The sequence below is a fragment of the Ranitomeya variabilis genome, chromosome 3 (genome assembly GCF_051348905.1).
Source record: "Ranitomeya variabilis isolate aRanVar5 chromosome 3, aRanVar5.hap1, whole genome shotgun sequence".
In the NCBI taxonomy this organism is placed as follows: Eukaryota; Metazoa; Chordata; class Amphibia; order Anura; family Dendrobatidae; genus Ranitomeya; species Ranitomeya variabilis.
In genome coordinates this window covers 253,849,177-253,866,930 of record NC_135234.1, presented here as the reverse complement: position 1 = coordinate 253,866,930, position 17,754 = coordinate 253,849,177, and the positions used below count along the sequence as shown (strand labels likewise).

Here is a 17,754-nt window from a genome sequence, read left to right as displayed (position 1 = left end):
CGGGGGCAATGCTGGAGACACTGGGGCAGATTGCTGGACACACTGGGGGCAATGCTGGAGGACACACTGGGGCAGATGATTGCTGCACACACTGGGGCAATGCTGGACATACTGGGGAAGATTGCTGGACACACTGGGGGTAATAAGCTGGACACACTGGGGCAGATCAGATGATTGCTGGAGACACTGGGCCAATGCTGGAGACACTGGGGCAATGCTGGAAACTCTGGGGCAATGCTGGACACACTGGGGGCAATGCTGGAGACACTGGGGCAATGCTGGAGACACTGGGGCAATGCTAGAGACATGGGGGCAATGCTGGAGACACTGCGGCAATGCTGGAGACACTGCGGCAATGCTGGAGACACTGGGGCAATGCTGGAGACACTGGGGCAATGCTGGACACACTGGGGGCAATGCTGGAGACACTGGGGCTGGGGCAATGCTGGAGACACTGGGGGCAATGCTGGAGACACTGTGGGGCAATGCTGGAGACACTGGGGCAATGCTGGAGACACTGGGGCAGATTGCTGGACACACTGGTGGTAATATGCTAGACACACTGGTGGTAATATGCTGGACACAATGGTGGTAATATGCTGGACACACTGGGGGTAATATGCTGGACACACTGGGGGTATTATGCTGGACACACTGGGGCAGATTGCTGGACACACTGGGGGCAATGCTGGACGACACACTGGGGCAGATGATTGCTGGAGACACTGGGGCAATGCTGGAGACACTGGGGCAATGCTGTAGACACTGGGGCAGATTGCTGGACACACTGAGGGCAATGCTGGAGGACACACTGCTGCAGATGGTTGCTGGAGACACTGGGGCAATGCTGGAGACACTGGGGCAATGCTGGAGACACTGGGGCAGATTGCTGGACACACTGGGGGCAATGCTGGAGGACACACTGGGGCAGATGATTGCTGGAGACACTGGGGGCAATGCTGGAGTCTGGAGACACTGGGGGCAATGCTGGAGACACTGGGGGCAATGCTGGAGACACTGGGGTAGATTGCTGGACACACTGGGGGCAATGCTGGAGGACACACTGGGGCAGATGATTGCTGGAGACACTGGGGCAATGCTGGAGACACTGGGGCAATGCTGGAGACACTGGGGGCAATGCTGGAGACACTGGGGCAGATTGCTGAACACACTGGGGGCAATGCTGGAGGACACACTGGGGCAGATCAGATGATTGCTGGAGACACTGGGGCAATGCTGGAGACTCTGGGGCAATGCTGGAGACACTGGGGCAATGCTGGAGACACTGGGGCAATGCTGGAGACACGGGGGGCAATGCTGGAGACACTGGGGCAATGCTGGAGACACTGCGGCAATGCTGGAGACACTAGGGCAATGCTGGAGACACTGGGGCAATGCTGGAGACACTGGGGCAATACTGGACACACTGGGGGCAGTGCTGGAGACACTGGGGCTGGGGCAATGCTGGAGACACTGGGGGCAATGCTGGAGACACTGTGGGGCAATGCTGGAGACACTGGGGCAATGCTGGAGACACTGGGGCAGATTGCTGGACATACTGGTGTTAAAATGCTGGACACACTGGGGGTAATATGCTGGACACACTGGGGGTAATATGCTGGACACACTGGGCAGATTGCTGGACACACTGGGGGCAATGCTGGAGGACACAATGGGGCAGATGATTGCTGGTGACACTGGGGCAATGCTGGAGTCACTGGGGCAATGCTGGAGACACTGGGGGCAATACTGGAGGACACACTGGGGCAGATGATTGCTGGAGACACTGGGGCAATGCTGGAGACACTGAGGCAATGCTGGAGACACTGGGGCAGATTGCTGGACACACTGGGGGCAATGCTGGAGGACACACTGGGGCAGATGATTGCTGGAGACACTGGGGGCAATGCTGGAATCTGGAGACACTGGGAGCAATGCTGGAGACACTGGGGGCAATGCTGGAGACACTGGGGCAGATTGCTGGACACACTGGGGGCAATGCAGGAGGACACACTGGGGCAGATGATTGCTGGAGACACTGGGGCAATGCTGGAGACACTGGGGCAATGCTGGAGACACTGGGGGCAATGCTGGAGACACTGGGGCAGATTGCTGGACACACTGGGGGCAATGCTGGAGGACACACTGGGGCAGATGATTGCTGGACACACTGGGGCAATGCTGGACATACTGGGGCAGATTGTTGGACACACTGGGGGTAATAAGCTGGACACACTGGGGCAGATTGCTGGACACACTGTCTGGGGGCAATGCTGGACACTCTGGGGCAATATGCCTGACATACTGGGGCAGATTGTTGAACACACTCTCTGGGGGCAATGATGGAGACACCGGGGGCAATGCTGGAGACACTGGGGCAGATTGCTGGACACACTGGGGGCAATGCTGGAGGACACACTGGGGCAGATGATTGCTGCACACACTGGGGCAATGCTGGACATACTGGGGAAGATTGCTGGACACACTGGGGGTAATAAGCTGGACACACTGGGGCAGATTGCTGGACACACTGTCTGGGGGCAATGCTGGACACTCTGGGGCAATATGCTGGACATACTGGGGCAGATTGTTGAACACACTGTCTGGGGGCAATGCTGGACATAGGGGCTAGTTAAGAGATATTATTACTGCAGTGATGTATTTATTTTATTTTTTGAGGACACTGTTTTAAATGGGGGGGCGGTCCTGTTACTGTGCAGAGTGACACTATGTCGCCTTTTTTTCTTCATGTGGTGTAATGTATAAGTTGGGAAAAATTAAGTAATGTGTTCTGCAAGCGGAGCTCGAGATAACTGTGTTATTTCCTGCAGAAACGAGTCCTGGCTGGAAGAAATGATGGCGGTCTGTGCTGGATGAAAGATGAAGGACTTCACCTAGAGACGTCACTGGTGAGTCAGTGTTACCTATGCACTGACACTATACACTGTATACTATATACAGAGGTCCTGTGTACAATGTTACCAGTGATCACTGTATTACCTATACATTATATACAGAGCTCCTGTGTATAATACCACCAGTGATCTCTGTATTACCTCTACACAGACACTGCATACTAAGTACAGATCTCCTGTGAATACTGGCACTTATGGTGATAGTATTGTGTTGTTTTTTTTTATTACTGATCAGTATTGTAGTATTCATTCACTATGTGGTCTGGAAGTGGTGTTGCGGTATTTGTCCCTTGTATGTGCTATTTGGTCACCAAGTGGTGGTAATATGTGGTCTTGACTTGGTGCGGTGGTATTTGTTCCTTGTATGTGATATTATTCGATCACTGTGGTTGTAATTTGTGGTCTGGTCATGGTGTGGTGGTATTTGTTCCTTGTATGTGATATTGGTCATTTTAAAAATTGAAAAATAAATCCAAATATACCTAAATTGTATTGCATATTTTAACAAATATTTAATAGGTTACAGTAGAGTAGGGCCCGGCCATTTTTCTGGAATAATCTGGTTCAGGTATAACATGACCCCCGTCACATGACCCCCGTCACATGACCCCCGTCACATGACCGGGGGGGCCCACAGTGTCTGAACAGCCCGGGGCCCTGGCTACCCTTAATCCACCCCTGCTGTGAGGAATGCCTGTTTGTTAGGGAGCACTACAAAATACTCAGAAACCACCCGAGCATTCTCTGGGAAACCCGAGTAACGATTATACTCGCTCATCACTAGTTGGCACATTTCCAAAATTGTGGGTGAACAACTTGGTTTCAAGCATTTGATGCTCGTTCAAACTGACCTGTGGCAAGTAACAGATGTGGACAATATGAAAATCACACCTGAAAGCAGAAAATAAAGGATAATCGATCTTTGCATCATGTGTTTCTGTGTGCCACAGTAAGCATGGAGAACAGAAAGAGGAAAACAAAAGCAACAATTCCAAGGTTACAAGAACATCTCCAGAGATCTTGAAGTTTCTCTGTCTACAGTGCCCAACATAATCAAGAACTTTACAACCCATACCCCTGTAGCTAATCTCCCTGGGTGTGGACAACAGAGAAAAATTTATTAAAGGTTGCAACGCAGGATAAGCATACGAGGGATAAACAGCCCCAATCAAGTTTCATAAAAATTCAAGCTGTCCTGCAGGCTCAGGGTGTATCAGTATCAGCGCAAACTATCCGCCAACATTTGAATGAAATGAAACGCTATGAACGAAGACCCAGGAGAACCCCTCAGCTGACACAGAGCCATTGAAAAACTAGACTGCAGTTTGCGAAAATGTAGGTGAGGAAAACAAAATCTTTCTGGGAAAACATCTTGTGGACAGAGGAGACCAAGATAAAGCTTTTTGGTAAAGCACATCATTTTACTTTTTACCAAAAATGTAATGAGGCCTACAAAGAAGAAAACACGTTACCTACAGTCAAATATGGTGGAGGTTCAAACATGTTTTGAGGTTGTTTTGCTGCCTCGGGCATTGTGTGCCTTGACTTTGTGCAAAACATTATGAAATCTCAAGATTACCAAACGATTTTGGGTCACAATGTAGTGCCCAGTGTCAGAAAGCTGGATTAGCCTCCTAGGTCATGGGTCTTCCAGCAGATATATTTCAAGAAACACCAAGAAGTGGATGGAAACAAAGCGCTTGAGAGTTCTGAAAAGACCATCAATGAGACTGGATCGAAATCCCATTGACCACCTGTGGAGAGATCTTAAAATATCTTTTGGGAGAAGGCATCTTTCAAATATGCAATGATTGCAATAATCTTCTGGCATAAACAATTCCTTTTCTGGAACAATTTCAAGGGTGCCAACACTTTCAGGCATGACTGTATACTTTACATGTTTGAAATCCCAAAACAATGTGGATTGGACTTTTGCATTCTAATATATAACTACCTCAGCTCTTCTATCTCATGAATATAGTTCTGTATTAGAGTCTGGATTTCTTCATTATTGTCACCTAAAATTGAAAGAAATGCAAAGGTGTAAACTTAACTAAAGTATATTAAGTAGTTTCAAACTAAATAAAAAAAGACTAAACAGTGGATAAATTATTATTTTACAAAGAAAGACATTTACAATCATCCTAGTGTTAACTTTCTGCTACTGCTCTTGCTATTTATTATTCTTGGACATTTATTGTACATTTTCACTTTAAAATTTTCACTTTCGCTTAGGCTTTATTCACACGACTGTGTATCGGGTCTGAGTGCTGTACATTAAAAAAATTATGTGCCCATGATGAATTTTTGGTGAAATTTTGACTGCATTTTTTTTCACTAAGTTGAAAACGCAGCGTTCCAGCAAAGTAGATGGGATTTATAGAAATCTCATGAGCGTTGTGCTTCATTTTTACTTAGCATAAATTGACTAGTGGGTCGCACTTCACATCCACAACATGTCAATTTTCCTTCAACTGGGATTTTTCCCATACATTTGCATCAGATGTGGAAAATCTACAAGTAAAAACCGCACATACATATTTTAATGTGGTTCCATGGTAAAGATAAACTAGATAAAATCTCATGTCAAAAGATGCACCCAATTATGCAAGAAACCTAATTTACTTAAAAGGTGCAGCAATTCTGCAGAAAGTCACATCAAACACTCACCAAAAAGTCATTGTGGCAACATAACCTTTACGTTTTTTCTACCAAAGTATTAAGCTGTTTAAAATACATGTTGAACGTCAAAAACATCAAACTACCAGGTCTGCAAATTTTTTTTCTTTTTTTGTCTCCCCTGTTAGCCTAAAAAATGCATTAAAAGTGATCAATATATTGTATGTTCCCCAAACTTACAGTATATCAATAAAAACATGAGCTCAGCAGGCGAAAAACAAGCCCTCTCTCAGCCCCATTAAGGTAAGATAAAGAAGTCACGGCTCAGAACATCAACTTCAACAATTTTATAAAAATTTTAGATATAACAAAAACTATACGAGTCCGGCCTTAATACTGACCTTAGGAATCATGTTTCCAGGTCATTTTGACTCTACAATGAATATTGTAGAGACAAAATCCCCAAATCAATGGTAGGATTGAAGTTCTTTCACACTGTTTCATTTTTTAGTACATGATAAAATGGATGGTGTCAGCAAATTTCCAAAAATTTCACACAAACTCGATTCACATTCAATCGATTCACTGATCTTGAAATCTAACAATGTATTATTATTAGTAGGACAACCCTTTTTAACTTTATACCCAACCAAGCAACAAGTTGTGGGACTTTCCATAACATCACTCAAACGCCTTCTCTCACATAACTATTTTAGAAACTGATGTATCTCATATAGTATGCTCAGAGAATAAGTAATAAACAGTTTAATAACTATGTAGTAATGACTTACCAGCCCTTTGTAATAGGCGGGCAGCCTCTTGCCCAGCCATGCGGGTGACCCGAGCATTTATGGCTCTAATGGCTTCTTGTAAGGCAGTAACACGGAGACGCAAGGATGCATTTTCACTACGCAGCATAGACAACTCTTCACACATGTCACTCAGAGCATCAGAACCAGGCACACGGTGACCCTGGTGACAAAGTAATAGAAATTATTACATTTTTCTATTAATTGTCTTTATCTTCAAACTGGTTAAAAATGATGTTCCACTAATAAAACTGATACTTAGTGATATGGGAAATCATAATGGCAGCCACCTCCAACTTTAAAAGAAACAGGTCACCTTGTATTATATATGCACATCAATCTGTGAACAGCACAGTATAGACAAGGTATAGAGAAAGAGAAACTGAGCAGAAGATGAAAAGTTTCAGTAAAACTAGCATTTTATGAATTGAAATCCTTGGTGTTTGCATAAGAGTCCAGTGGGTGGTCCTATTCAGTGATTGACAGATATCTCTACAACCACTGAATAGGACCGCCCACTTCATAAGGGATTTCAATGTCGAAAATGGAAGTTTTTCTTAAACCTCTTCCACAAAAATGTATATAAATTTGAAAAACTCCCACTGTTCTAAAACACCCTTTCTGGAGTTCAGATACCATTTTTAATATATCAGGTTCCTTTAAGAACACTGAGGCAATAATTGTACAATATGTTACTGACACTCTTGGTTGAGATGCTTCCTCATCTTTCTGTGACCATGAATCTCATTGCTAAAATGGACACAGCAAAATTTACAATGACACATTTTGAGGGTTCTCGCCTAATGAAGTTGGCAATATGGAGGTGCCTCATAATTTTAAAAGATTTCCATATAAGCTACTCTGTATCCCCCAGTCCTAAGCGTATGTCATATTCAGAAAATCAGAAAAATTCTGACATTTAAAAAAATACATATATATTTTGGTTGACGCCATTTACTGAGATCCAGAATATTTTTTATTTTTCGATAGATGCAGTTGTATGAGGAGTGTGTGTGTGTGTGTGTGTGTGTGTGTGGTGAGTTGTAGTTTCCATATGTATCACTTTGGGGTACATGTAAAGTTTTGATTCCCCTGTGTTGCCTCTTTCTTAGGGGAAGGTGCGGTGACCAAAAAACAGTAATTTTGGTGGTTAGATTTTTTTGTTTTGCTTTATAGATATATGGGATAAATATTTTTTTATTTTGATAGATTAGACTTTTGCAGATGTACTGAAACAAAACTCTTTTTTTTTTTTTTTTTTATAACTTTCAGTTTCTTTATTTTTTGCCAATCCACCAGTAATTTCTTTTCCTATATATATATATATATATATATATATATATATATATATATATATATATATACAGTCATATGAAAAAGTTTGGGCACCCCTATTATTATAATATTCCCAGTGTCAGCGGTGGCCGAAACTGCTCAGTTACAGAGCTGCACAGCACAGTTACATCGACTGTATAGTGGCCGCCGCTGAGGTTTTTCACAATTTACTGAAAAAAAAAATATTATATATATATATACAGTCATATGAAAAAGTTTGGGCACCCCTATTAATCTTAAGCTTAATGTTTTATAAAAATTGTTTTTTTGCAACAGCTATTTCAGTTTCATATATCTAATAACTGTTGGACACAGTAATGTTTCTGCCTTGAAATGAGGTTTACTGTACTAACAGAAAATGTGCAATCTGCATTCAAACAAAATTTGACAGGTGCATAAGTATGGGCACCCTTATCATTTTCTTGTTTTAAATACTCCTACCTACTTTTTACTGACTTACTAAAGCACTTTTTTTGGCTTTGTAACCTCATTGAGCTTTGAACTTCATAGCTAGGTGTATGCAATCATGAGAAAAGCTACTTAAAGTGGCCACTTGCAAGTTGTTCTCCTGTTTGAATCTCCTCTAAAGAGTGGCATCATGGGCTCCTCAAAACAACTGTCAAATGATCTGAAAACAAAGATTATTCAACATAGTTGTTCAGGGGAAGGATACAAAAAGCTGTCTCAGAGATTTAACCTGTCAATTTCCACTGCGAGGAACATAGTAAGGAAATGGAAGAACACAGGTACAGTTCTTGTTAAGGCCAGAAGTGGCAGGCCAAGAAAAACATCAGAAAGGCAGAGAAGAAGAATGGTGAGATCAGTCAAGGACAATCCTCAGACCATCTCCAGAAAGCTGCAGCATCAACTTGCTGCAGATGGTGTCACTGTGCATCGGTCAACTATACAACGCACTGTTTTTTTGCCGCCATGCATAACGCCTTTTTGTATTACCAAACAACTCAATCTTGGTTTCATGAGTCCACAGGACCTTCTTCCAAAAAGAAATTGGCTTCTCCAAATGTGCTTTTGCATACCTCAGCCATCTCTGTTTGTGGTGTGCTTGCAGAAACAGCTTCTTTCACATCACTCTCCCATACAGCTTCTCCTTGTGCAAAGTACGTTGTATAGTTGACCGATGCACAGTGACACCATCTGCAGCAAGTTGATGCTGCAGCTCTCTGGAGATAGTCTGAGGATTGTCCTTGACTGATCTCACCATTCTTCTTCTCTGCCTTTCTGATGTTTTTCTTGGCCTGCCACTTCTGGCCTTAACAAGAACTGTACCTGTGTTCTTCCATTTCCTTACTACAGTATGTTCCTCACAGTGGAAATTGACAGGTTAAACCTCTGAGACAGCTTTTTGTATCCTTCCCCTGAACAACTATGTTGAATAATCTTTGTTTTCAGATCATTTGACAGTTGTTTTGAGGAGCCCATGAGGCCACTCTTCAGAGGAGATTCAAACAGGAGAACAACTTGCAAGTGGCCACTTTAAGTAGCTTTTCTCATGATTGCATACACCTAGCTATGAAGTTCAAAGCTCAATGAGGTTACAAAACCAAAAAAAGTGCTTTAGTAAGTCAGTAAAAAGTAGGTAGGAGTATTTAAAACAAGAAAATGATAAGGGTGCCCATACTTATGCACCTGTCAAATTTTGTTTGAATGCAGATTGCACATTTTCTGTTAGTACAGTAAACCTCATTTCAAGGCAGAAACATTACTGTGTCCAACAGTTATTAGATATATGAAACTGAAATAGCTGTTGCAAAAAAACAATTTTTATAAAACATTAAGCTTAAGATTAATAGGGGTGCCCAAACTTTTTCATATGACTTTTTTTTTTCAGTAAATTGTGAAAAACCTCAGCGGCGGCCACTATACAGTCGATGTAACTGTGCTGTGCAGCTCTGTAACTGAGCAGTTTCGGCCACCGCTGACACTGGGAATATTGGCGTGCAATATTATTCGACCCCTTTAACTTTTAATACTTTGTTGCGCCACCTTTTGCTGCAATTACAGCTGGAAGTCGCTTGGGGTATGTCTCTATCAGTTTTGTACATCGGGAGACTGAAATTCTTGCCCATTCTTTTTTTGGCAAACAGCTTGAGCTCAGTGAGGTTTGATGGAGATAGTTTGTGAACAGCAGTTTTCAGCTTTTTCCACAGATTCTCGATTGGATTGAGGTGTGGACTTTGACTTGGACCATTCTAAAACCTGGATACGTTTATTTGTGAACCATTCCATTGTAGATTTTGCTTTGTTTGGGATCATCATCTTGTTGGAAGACAAATCTCCATCCCAGTCTCAGGTCTTTTGCAGACTCCAACAAGTTTTCTTCAAGAATGGTCCTGTATTTGGCTCCATCCATCTTCCCATCAATTATAACTATCTTCCCTGTCCCTGCTGAAGAAAAGCAGGCCCAAACCATGATGCTGCCACCACCATGTTTGACAAAGGGGTTGGTGTGTTCAGGGTGATGAGCTGTGTTGCCTTTACGTCAAACATATCGTTTGACATTGTTGCCAAAATGTTTGATTTTGGTTTTATCTGACCAGAGCACCTTCTTCCACATGTTTGAGTCTCCCAGGTGGCTTGTTGCTACTTTAAACAACAGTTTTTATGGATATCTTTGAGAACTGGCTTTCTTCTTGCCATTCTTCCATAAAGGCCACATTTGTGCAGTGTACGACTGATTGTTGTCCTATGGACAGACTGTCCCACCTCAGCTGTAGATCTCTGCAGTTCATCCAGAGTGATCATGGGCCTCTTGGCTGCATCTCTGATCAGTCTTCTCCTTGTTTGAGATGAAAGTTTAGAGGGACGGCCGGGTCTTGGTAGATTTGCAGTGGTATGATACTCCTTCCATTTCAATATGATCGCTTGCACGGTGTGCTCCTTGGGATGTTTAAAGTTTTGGAAATCGTTTTGTATCCAAATACAGCTTTAAACTTCTCCACAACAGTATCACGGACCTGCCTGTTGTGTTCCTTCATGATGCTCTCCGTGCTTCAAACAGAACCCTGAGACTATCACAGAGCAAGTGCATTTATATGGAGACTTGATTACACACAGGTGGATTATATTTATCATCATTAGGCATTTAGGACAACATTGGATCATGCAGAGATCCACAATGAACTTCTGGAGTGAGTTTGCTGCACTGAAAGTAAAGGGGCTGAATAATATTGCACGCCCCACTTTTCAGTTTTTGAATTTCCACAAAAATGTAAACTAACCAAGAAATTTTGTTCAAATTCACAATTGCGTTCCACTTGTTGTTGATTCTTCACCAAAAATTTACATTTGGTATCTTTATGTTTGAAGCATGATATGTGGGAAAAGGTTGAAAAGTTTGAGGGAGCCAAATACTTTCGCAAGGCACCGCATTTTGATGTAATTTATCTATTCAGATACATATATATATATATATATATATATATATATATATATATATATATATATATATATATAGTTTATTTCAGTTTTTAATGGTCCTGTTATCAGCTTGTAATGCACGTATCATTTTAGGTAAATTTCCAGAATAAGTTATCATTTTTGCGCCCATGAGGAACACTATATGATCATTAAATGATTTGCATCCTACATTTTTCAGTTTTCTTCACCGCAAGTTCTTCCCCTCAGTTGTCTCTGAGCTGTTGTGTGAACACTAGGTGCTATGATGTCTCCTGTATACAGCATACACAAAGAAAAGGATTCATGCTCTTTCACTCTGCAGGACATGTTCAAAAGCAACAGCATGAAGGATATTACACAGCAGAACTGAGGCCAGTCTCACACGTCCAGATAATTCCGCTACTGGAAAAATCGGTACTGGAGTTGTCTGTGTGCTCACGTGGCACATCAGTGTGGCACACGTGCGGCAGCCGTGTGCCGACTGAGGACCACACAGACCGTGCAGGAGACAGCGCTAGAGTTAAGCGCTGTCCCCCCTGCGTGTGGTGCTGAAGCCGGCATTCATTCCTTCTCCCCAGCAGCGTTCGCTGGAGAGAAGGAATGAAAAATCAAGGTTTTTGGGGGGTTTTTATGTTTAAAATAAAGTTCATGGTCACCACACGCCTCCCACCCCCTGTGCGCCCACCCGCTTGCATTAAAATACTCATTCAGCTCCCGCGATGCTTCCTCTCATCACCGGCAGCTTGTCCTGTGAGTGGTCACGTGGTGCCGCTCATTACAGGGATGAATATGCGGATCCACCCCTATGGGAGGTGGAGCCGCATATTCATCACTGTAATGAGCGGCACCACGTGACCGCTCACACAGGACAAGCTGCCGGCGCTGAGAGGAAGCATCGCAGAAGCTGGGTGAGTATTTTAATGCAAGCGGGTGGGCGCACAGGGGGTGGGAGGCGGGAGGTGTCCACGAACTTTATTTTAAACACAAAAAAAAACAAAAAAACCTTGATTTTTCATTCTTTCTCTCCAGCGAATGCTGCTGGGGAGAAGGAATGAATGTTGGCTTCAGCACCACACGCAGGGGGGACAGCGCTTACTGTAGCGCTGTTTCTACTGCGGCGGTACGTGCACACGGAGGAGAGTGCACACTGTTCTCCATGTGCACGTGTGCGGGACGCTTTGTGGACCGTGCTGCCGGAGACACGTAGATATGTCTCCGTGTTTTGCACACGGATACACGGTCCACGAAAAATCACTGACATGTGCAGAGACACATTGATTTTAATGTGTCTACGTGTGTCAGTGTCTCCGGTATATGAGGAAACTGTCACCACACGTACCGGAGCCACTGACGTGTGAAACAGGCCTGAAGCAGTTTTGCTGTGAATCCTGCTCTGAGGTAAAACAAAATCAATTACTAGAAGGCTCATCTGTGTGCCTCTGCAGCTACCTCCATGTCCCTCATCCCGTCTCAATAGACTTTAACTCCTTCACGACCTTGGGATTCTTCATTTTTACGTTTTTGTTTTTGCTCCCCTTCTTCCCAGAAGAAGAATAAATACTTTATTGTTCTGTCAATAAGGCCATATGAGGGCTTGTTTATTGCGGAACCAGTTGTACTTTTGCACAAAACCATTGACTTTACCATATAGTGTACTGGAAAACAAGAAAAATTCCAAGTGCTGTGAAATTGCAAAAAGTGTAATTCCATAATTGTCTTTTTTTTTTTTTTTTACCATATTCAATAAATGCTAAAACTGACCTGCCACCATGATTCTCCAGGTCACAGGAGTTTGGAAAAATCAAACATGTATAGGTAGTGGTGAAAAAAAAAATCCATAGTTTGTTAAAAAAAAGAGGCGCCTGTAGCGTTTCCATTTTTGGGGGGATCTACGGCTGGGTGAAGCCATACTTTTTTGCATGCCAAAATTATGTTTTATTGATACCATTTTAGTGTACATGCAATGTTTTGATCACCTGTTATTGCGACCAAAAAAACGTAATTCTGGAGTTATGATTTTTTTTTCCCTCATTACGTTGTTTGCCGATCAGATTAATTTAGTTCATTTTTGCCAGAGCTGTATATATTATATTGCTCGATCAAAATATTAAGACCACTGCACAGTTTTATAAAAATCAGCTTCTCTACATGTCTGACAGCCATTCAATTCCAGTATCAGTTGAATTCCAACCAGAGTACACCTCATTCTACTTAGGCTGGTTTCACACTTGCGTTTTTATCTGCATGCGTTTTTTTAAAAAACGCATGTGTGAAAAAACGCATGTAAACGCGGTAAAACGCATGCGTTTTTTAGACGCATGCGTTTTTATAGAAAAACACAAGAAAACAAGAAAAAACAAAAAACCCTAACCCTAACCCTACCCCTAACCCTACCCCTGACCCTAACCCTACCCCTAACCCTACCCCTAACCCTAATCAGTGGCCACTTATATAACTGCCACGTATATAAGTGCCACGTATATAAGTGCCACGTATTTAAGTGCCACGTATTTAAGTGCCACGTATTTAAGTGCCACGTATTTAAGTGCCACGTATTTCACGTATATGCCACGATATTTCAGTGCCACGTATTTCAGTGCCACGCATTTAAGTGCCACGTATTTACGTGCCACGATATTTCAGTGCCACGTATAACCACGTAGTTATAGTATTTATAGTACGTGGCACTTAAGTATGTGGCACTGAAATACGTGGCACTGAAAGACATGGCACTGAAAGACGTGTCACTGAAAGACGTGGCACTGAAATACGTGGCACTTAAATACGTGGCACTGAAATATCGTGGCACTGAAAGACGTGGCACTGAAATACGTGGCACTGAAATACGTGGCACTATGACTGTCAGAAAATGTTCATTAAACGGTTAGGGGTGAGGTTAGGGGTAGGGTTAGGGTTTGGATCCCTTTATCACCTTGATGGTGGTGGGTGACTTTTCAGTGTGTTTTCTGGTTTTTTTCTATAAAAACGCATGCGTTTTTAACGCAAACAAACGCATGTGCTGAAAAACGCATGCGTTTACATAGACAGCAATGCATTTTTTTGCCGCGAAAAAACGCATGCGTTTATTCGCGGCAAAAAAAACGCGCAAAAAAATACTACAGGTTGCATTTTTGAAAATGAACGCATGCAGAAAAAAAACACATGCGTTTGCAAACGCGACCAAACGCGTACAAAAAAACGCATGCATTTTCAATGTTAAATATAGGGGAAAAAAACGCATGCGTTTTTTGTGCAAAAAACGCTGCAGACAAAAACGCAAGTGTGAAACCAGCCTAAATGTGCTTCTGATTAGGTGATCACCTGAACCAAATCTTATTTAACAAAGGAAAGTCTATAAAACACTGCTGTGGTGTTCACAATCCTTTTGCAATAGGATAAGCTGGATGGCAAAACAAGTGCTAGTAATATCCCAAAAGTAATAGGAATAAAAAAAAATAACTTTTAACCATGCCAAAGGAGTTGAAAAGAAAAGTCTTGAGTGGGGAAAAGAACGGCTCAATTCTGGCTTTACTAGCAGAGGGACACAGTAAGAATCATGTTGCCTCCATCCTTAAAAATTCTAAGATGGCAGTCCATTACAACAAGGTCAAGCAGCAGACATTGGGGACAACAAACTTGTTGACCGGCAGAGGGCGAAAATGACACTCCACTGACCGAAATGACCATTTTATTTGAATGTCACTCAGCAACTGCAGGATGACATCAAGTGACCTACAAAAGGAATGGCAAATGGCAGCTGGGGTGAAGTGCATGGCAAGAACAGTTCGCAACAGGCTCCTAGAAGCAGGACTCAAGTCATGTAAAGCTAGAAAAAAGCCTTTCATCAATGAGAAGCAAAGGACAGCCAGGCTGAAGTTTGCCAAAGACCATAAGGATTGGACCATAGAGGAATGGAGTAAGGTAATCTTCTCTGAGTCTAATTTTCAGCTTTGCGCAACACCTGGTCATCTAATGGTTGGACGGAGACCTGGAGAGGCGTACAAGCCACAGTATCTTGCACCCACTGTGAAATTTGGTGGAGGATCAGTGATGATCTGGGGATGCTTCAGCAAGGCTGGAATTGGGCAGGTTGTTCTTTGCAAAGGACGTATGAATCAAGCCGCATACAAGGTTATCGTGGAAAAACAGTTGATTCCTTCTGCTTAGGCAATGTTCCCCAACTCTGAGGACTGGTTTTTCCAGCAGGACAATGCTTCGTGCCACACAGCTAGGTCAATCAAGGTGTGGATGAAGGACCACCACATCAAATCCCTGTCATGGCCAGCCCAATCTCCAGATCTGAACCCCATTGGAAACCTCTGCAATGTAATCAAGAGGAAGATGGATAGTCACAAGCCATCAAACAAATAACTGCTTAAATTTTTGTACCAGGAGTGTCATAAGGTCACCCAAAAGCTGTGTGAAAGACAGGTGGAAGCATGACAAGACGCATGAGAGCTGTGATAAAAAATAATGGTTATTCCACAAAATATTGATTTCTGAACTCTTCCTGAGTTAAAACATTAGTATTGTTGTTTCTAAATGATTATGAACTTTTTTTTATTTTTTTTGCATTATTTGAGGTCTGCAAGCAATGCATTTTTTTTGTTATTTTGACCATTTCTCATTTTCAGAAAATAAATACAAAATTTATTGCTTGGAACCTCTGAGACATGTTGTCAGTAGTTATAGAATAAAAGAATAATTTTCATTTTGCTCAAAAATATACCTATAAAGAGAAAAATCAGACAAACTGAAAATTTTGCAGTGGTCTCTTAATTTTTGCCAGAGCTGTATGTATTATTTGGAACTTTTATATTTTAAAACATTTTTTTTCTACTTTTTACTTGTTTCAATAGTCTTATTAGGGGACTTGAAGCTGTGATCGCTTGTGCTACACATAGCAGTGATTCAGCCCTGCTATGTGTAGCAGAAATCATCATCTCCTATGAACGCTGGCCAATATATATATATATATATATATATATATATGTATATATATATATATATATATACTAGACTGTGGCCCGATTTTAATGCATTGGGTATTCTAGAATATGCATGTCCCCGTAGTATATGGACAATGATGATTCCAGAATTCGCGGCAGACTGTGCCCGTCGCTGATTGGTCGAGGCAACCTTTATGACATCATCGTCCCCATGGCAACCATTATGACATCTACGTCGATACTGTGCCCGTCGCTGATTGGTCGAGGCGAATTCGTGGCAGACTGTGCCCGTCGCTGATCGGTTTTAGTTATGTCTAATATTCTAGGTTCTTCAAAGTAGCCACCTTTTGCTTGGATGACTGCTTTGCACACTCTTGGTATTCTTTTGATGAGCTTCGAGAGGTAGTCACCGGGAATGGTTTTCACTTCACAGGTGTGCCCTGTCAGGTTTAAAAAGTGGGATTTCTTGCCTTATAAATGGGGCTGGGACCATCAGTTGTGTTGTGCAGAAGTCTTGTGGATACACAGCTGATAGTCCTACTGAATAGACTGTTAGCTAATTTTTTCTTGCCATAATACAAATTCTAAGTAAAGAATAAGGAAGAAGAGTGGACATCATTACTTTAAGAAATGAAGGTCAGTCAGTCTGAAAAATTGGGAAAACTTTGAAAGTGTCCCCAAGTGCAGTAGCAAAAACCATCAAGCGCTACAAAGAAACTGGCTCACATGAGGACCGCCCCAGGAAAGGAAGACCAAGAGTCACCTCTGCTTCTGAGGATAAGTTTATCCGAGTCACCAGCCTCAGAAATCGCAGGTTAACAGCAGCTCAGATTAGAGACCAGGTCAATGCCACAGAGTTCTAGCAGCAAAATCATCTCTACAACAACTGTTAAGAGGAGACTTTGTGCAGCAGGCCTTCATGGTAAAATAGCTGCTAGGAAACCACTGCTAAAGACAGGCAAAAAGCAGAAGAGACTTGTTTGGGCTAAAGAACACAAGGAATGGACATTAGTCCAGTGGAAATCTGTGCTTTGGTCTGATGAGTCCAAATTTGAGATCTTTGGTTCCAATCACCGTGTCTTTGTGCGACGCAGAAAAGGTTAACAGATGGACTCTACATGCCTGGTTCCCACCGTGAAGCATGGAGGAGGAGGTGTGATAGTGTGGGGGTACTTTGCTGGTGACACTGTTGGGGATTTATTCAAAATTGAAGGCATACTGAACAAGCATGGCTACCACAGCATCTTGCAGCGGCATGCTATTCCATCCGGTTTGGGTTTAGTTGGACCATCCTTTATTTTTCAACAGGACAATGATCCCAAACACACCTCCAGGCTGTGTAAGGGCTATTTGACCAAGAACGAGAGTGATGGGGTGCTACGCCAGATGACCTGGCCTCCAGAGTCACCAGACCTGAACCCAATTGAGATGGTTTGGGGTGAGCTGGACCGCAGAGTGAAGGCAAAAAGGGCCAACAAATGCTAAGCCTCTCTGGGAACTCCTTCAAGATTGTTGGAAGACCATTTCCGGTGACTACCTCTTGAAGCTCATCAAGAGAATGCCAAGAGTGTGCAAAGCAGTCATCAAAGCAAAAGGTGGCTACTTTGAAGAACCTAGAATATAAGACATATTTTCAGTTGTTTCACACTTTTTTTGGTAAGTATATAATTCCACATGTGTTAATTCATAGTTTTAATGCCTTCAGTGTGA

The 17,754-nt window shown here is 42.6% G+C and overlaps 1 protein-coding gene across 2 annotated transcripts in view; it reads right to left on the bottom strand.

Moving 5' to 3' along the window:
- Positions 1-17,754, bottom strand: part of KIF21B (kinesin family member 21B) — a 637,471-nt gene that overhangs the window by 457,694 nt on the left and 162,023 nt on the right. For both annotated transcript variants that reach the window (XM_077295392.1, XM_077295391.1), the window contains exons 9-10: positions 6,326-6,506; positions 4,870-4,933 (exon numbers count right to left, since the gene is read on the bottom strand). In XM_077295392.1, the coding sequence (XP_077151507.1) occupies positions 4,870-4,933; positions 6,326-6,506 (245 nt within the window). The remainder of the gene's footprint in view (positions 1-4,869; positions 4,934-6,325; positions 6,507-17,754) is intronic.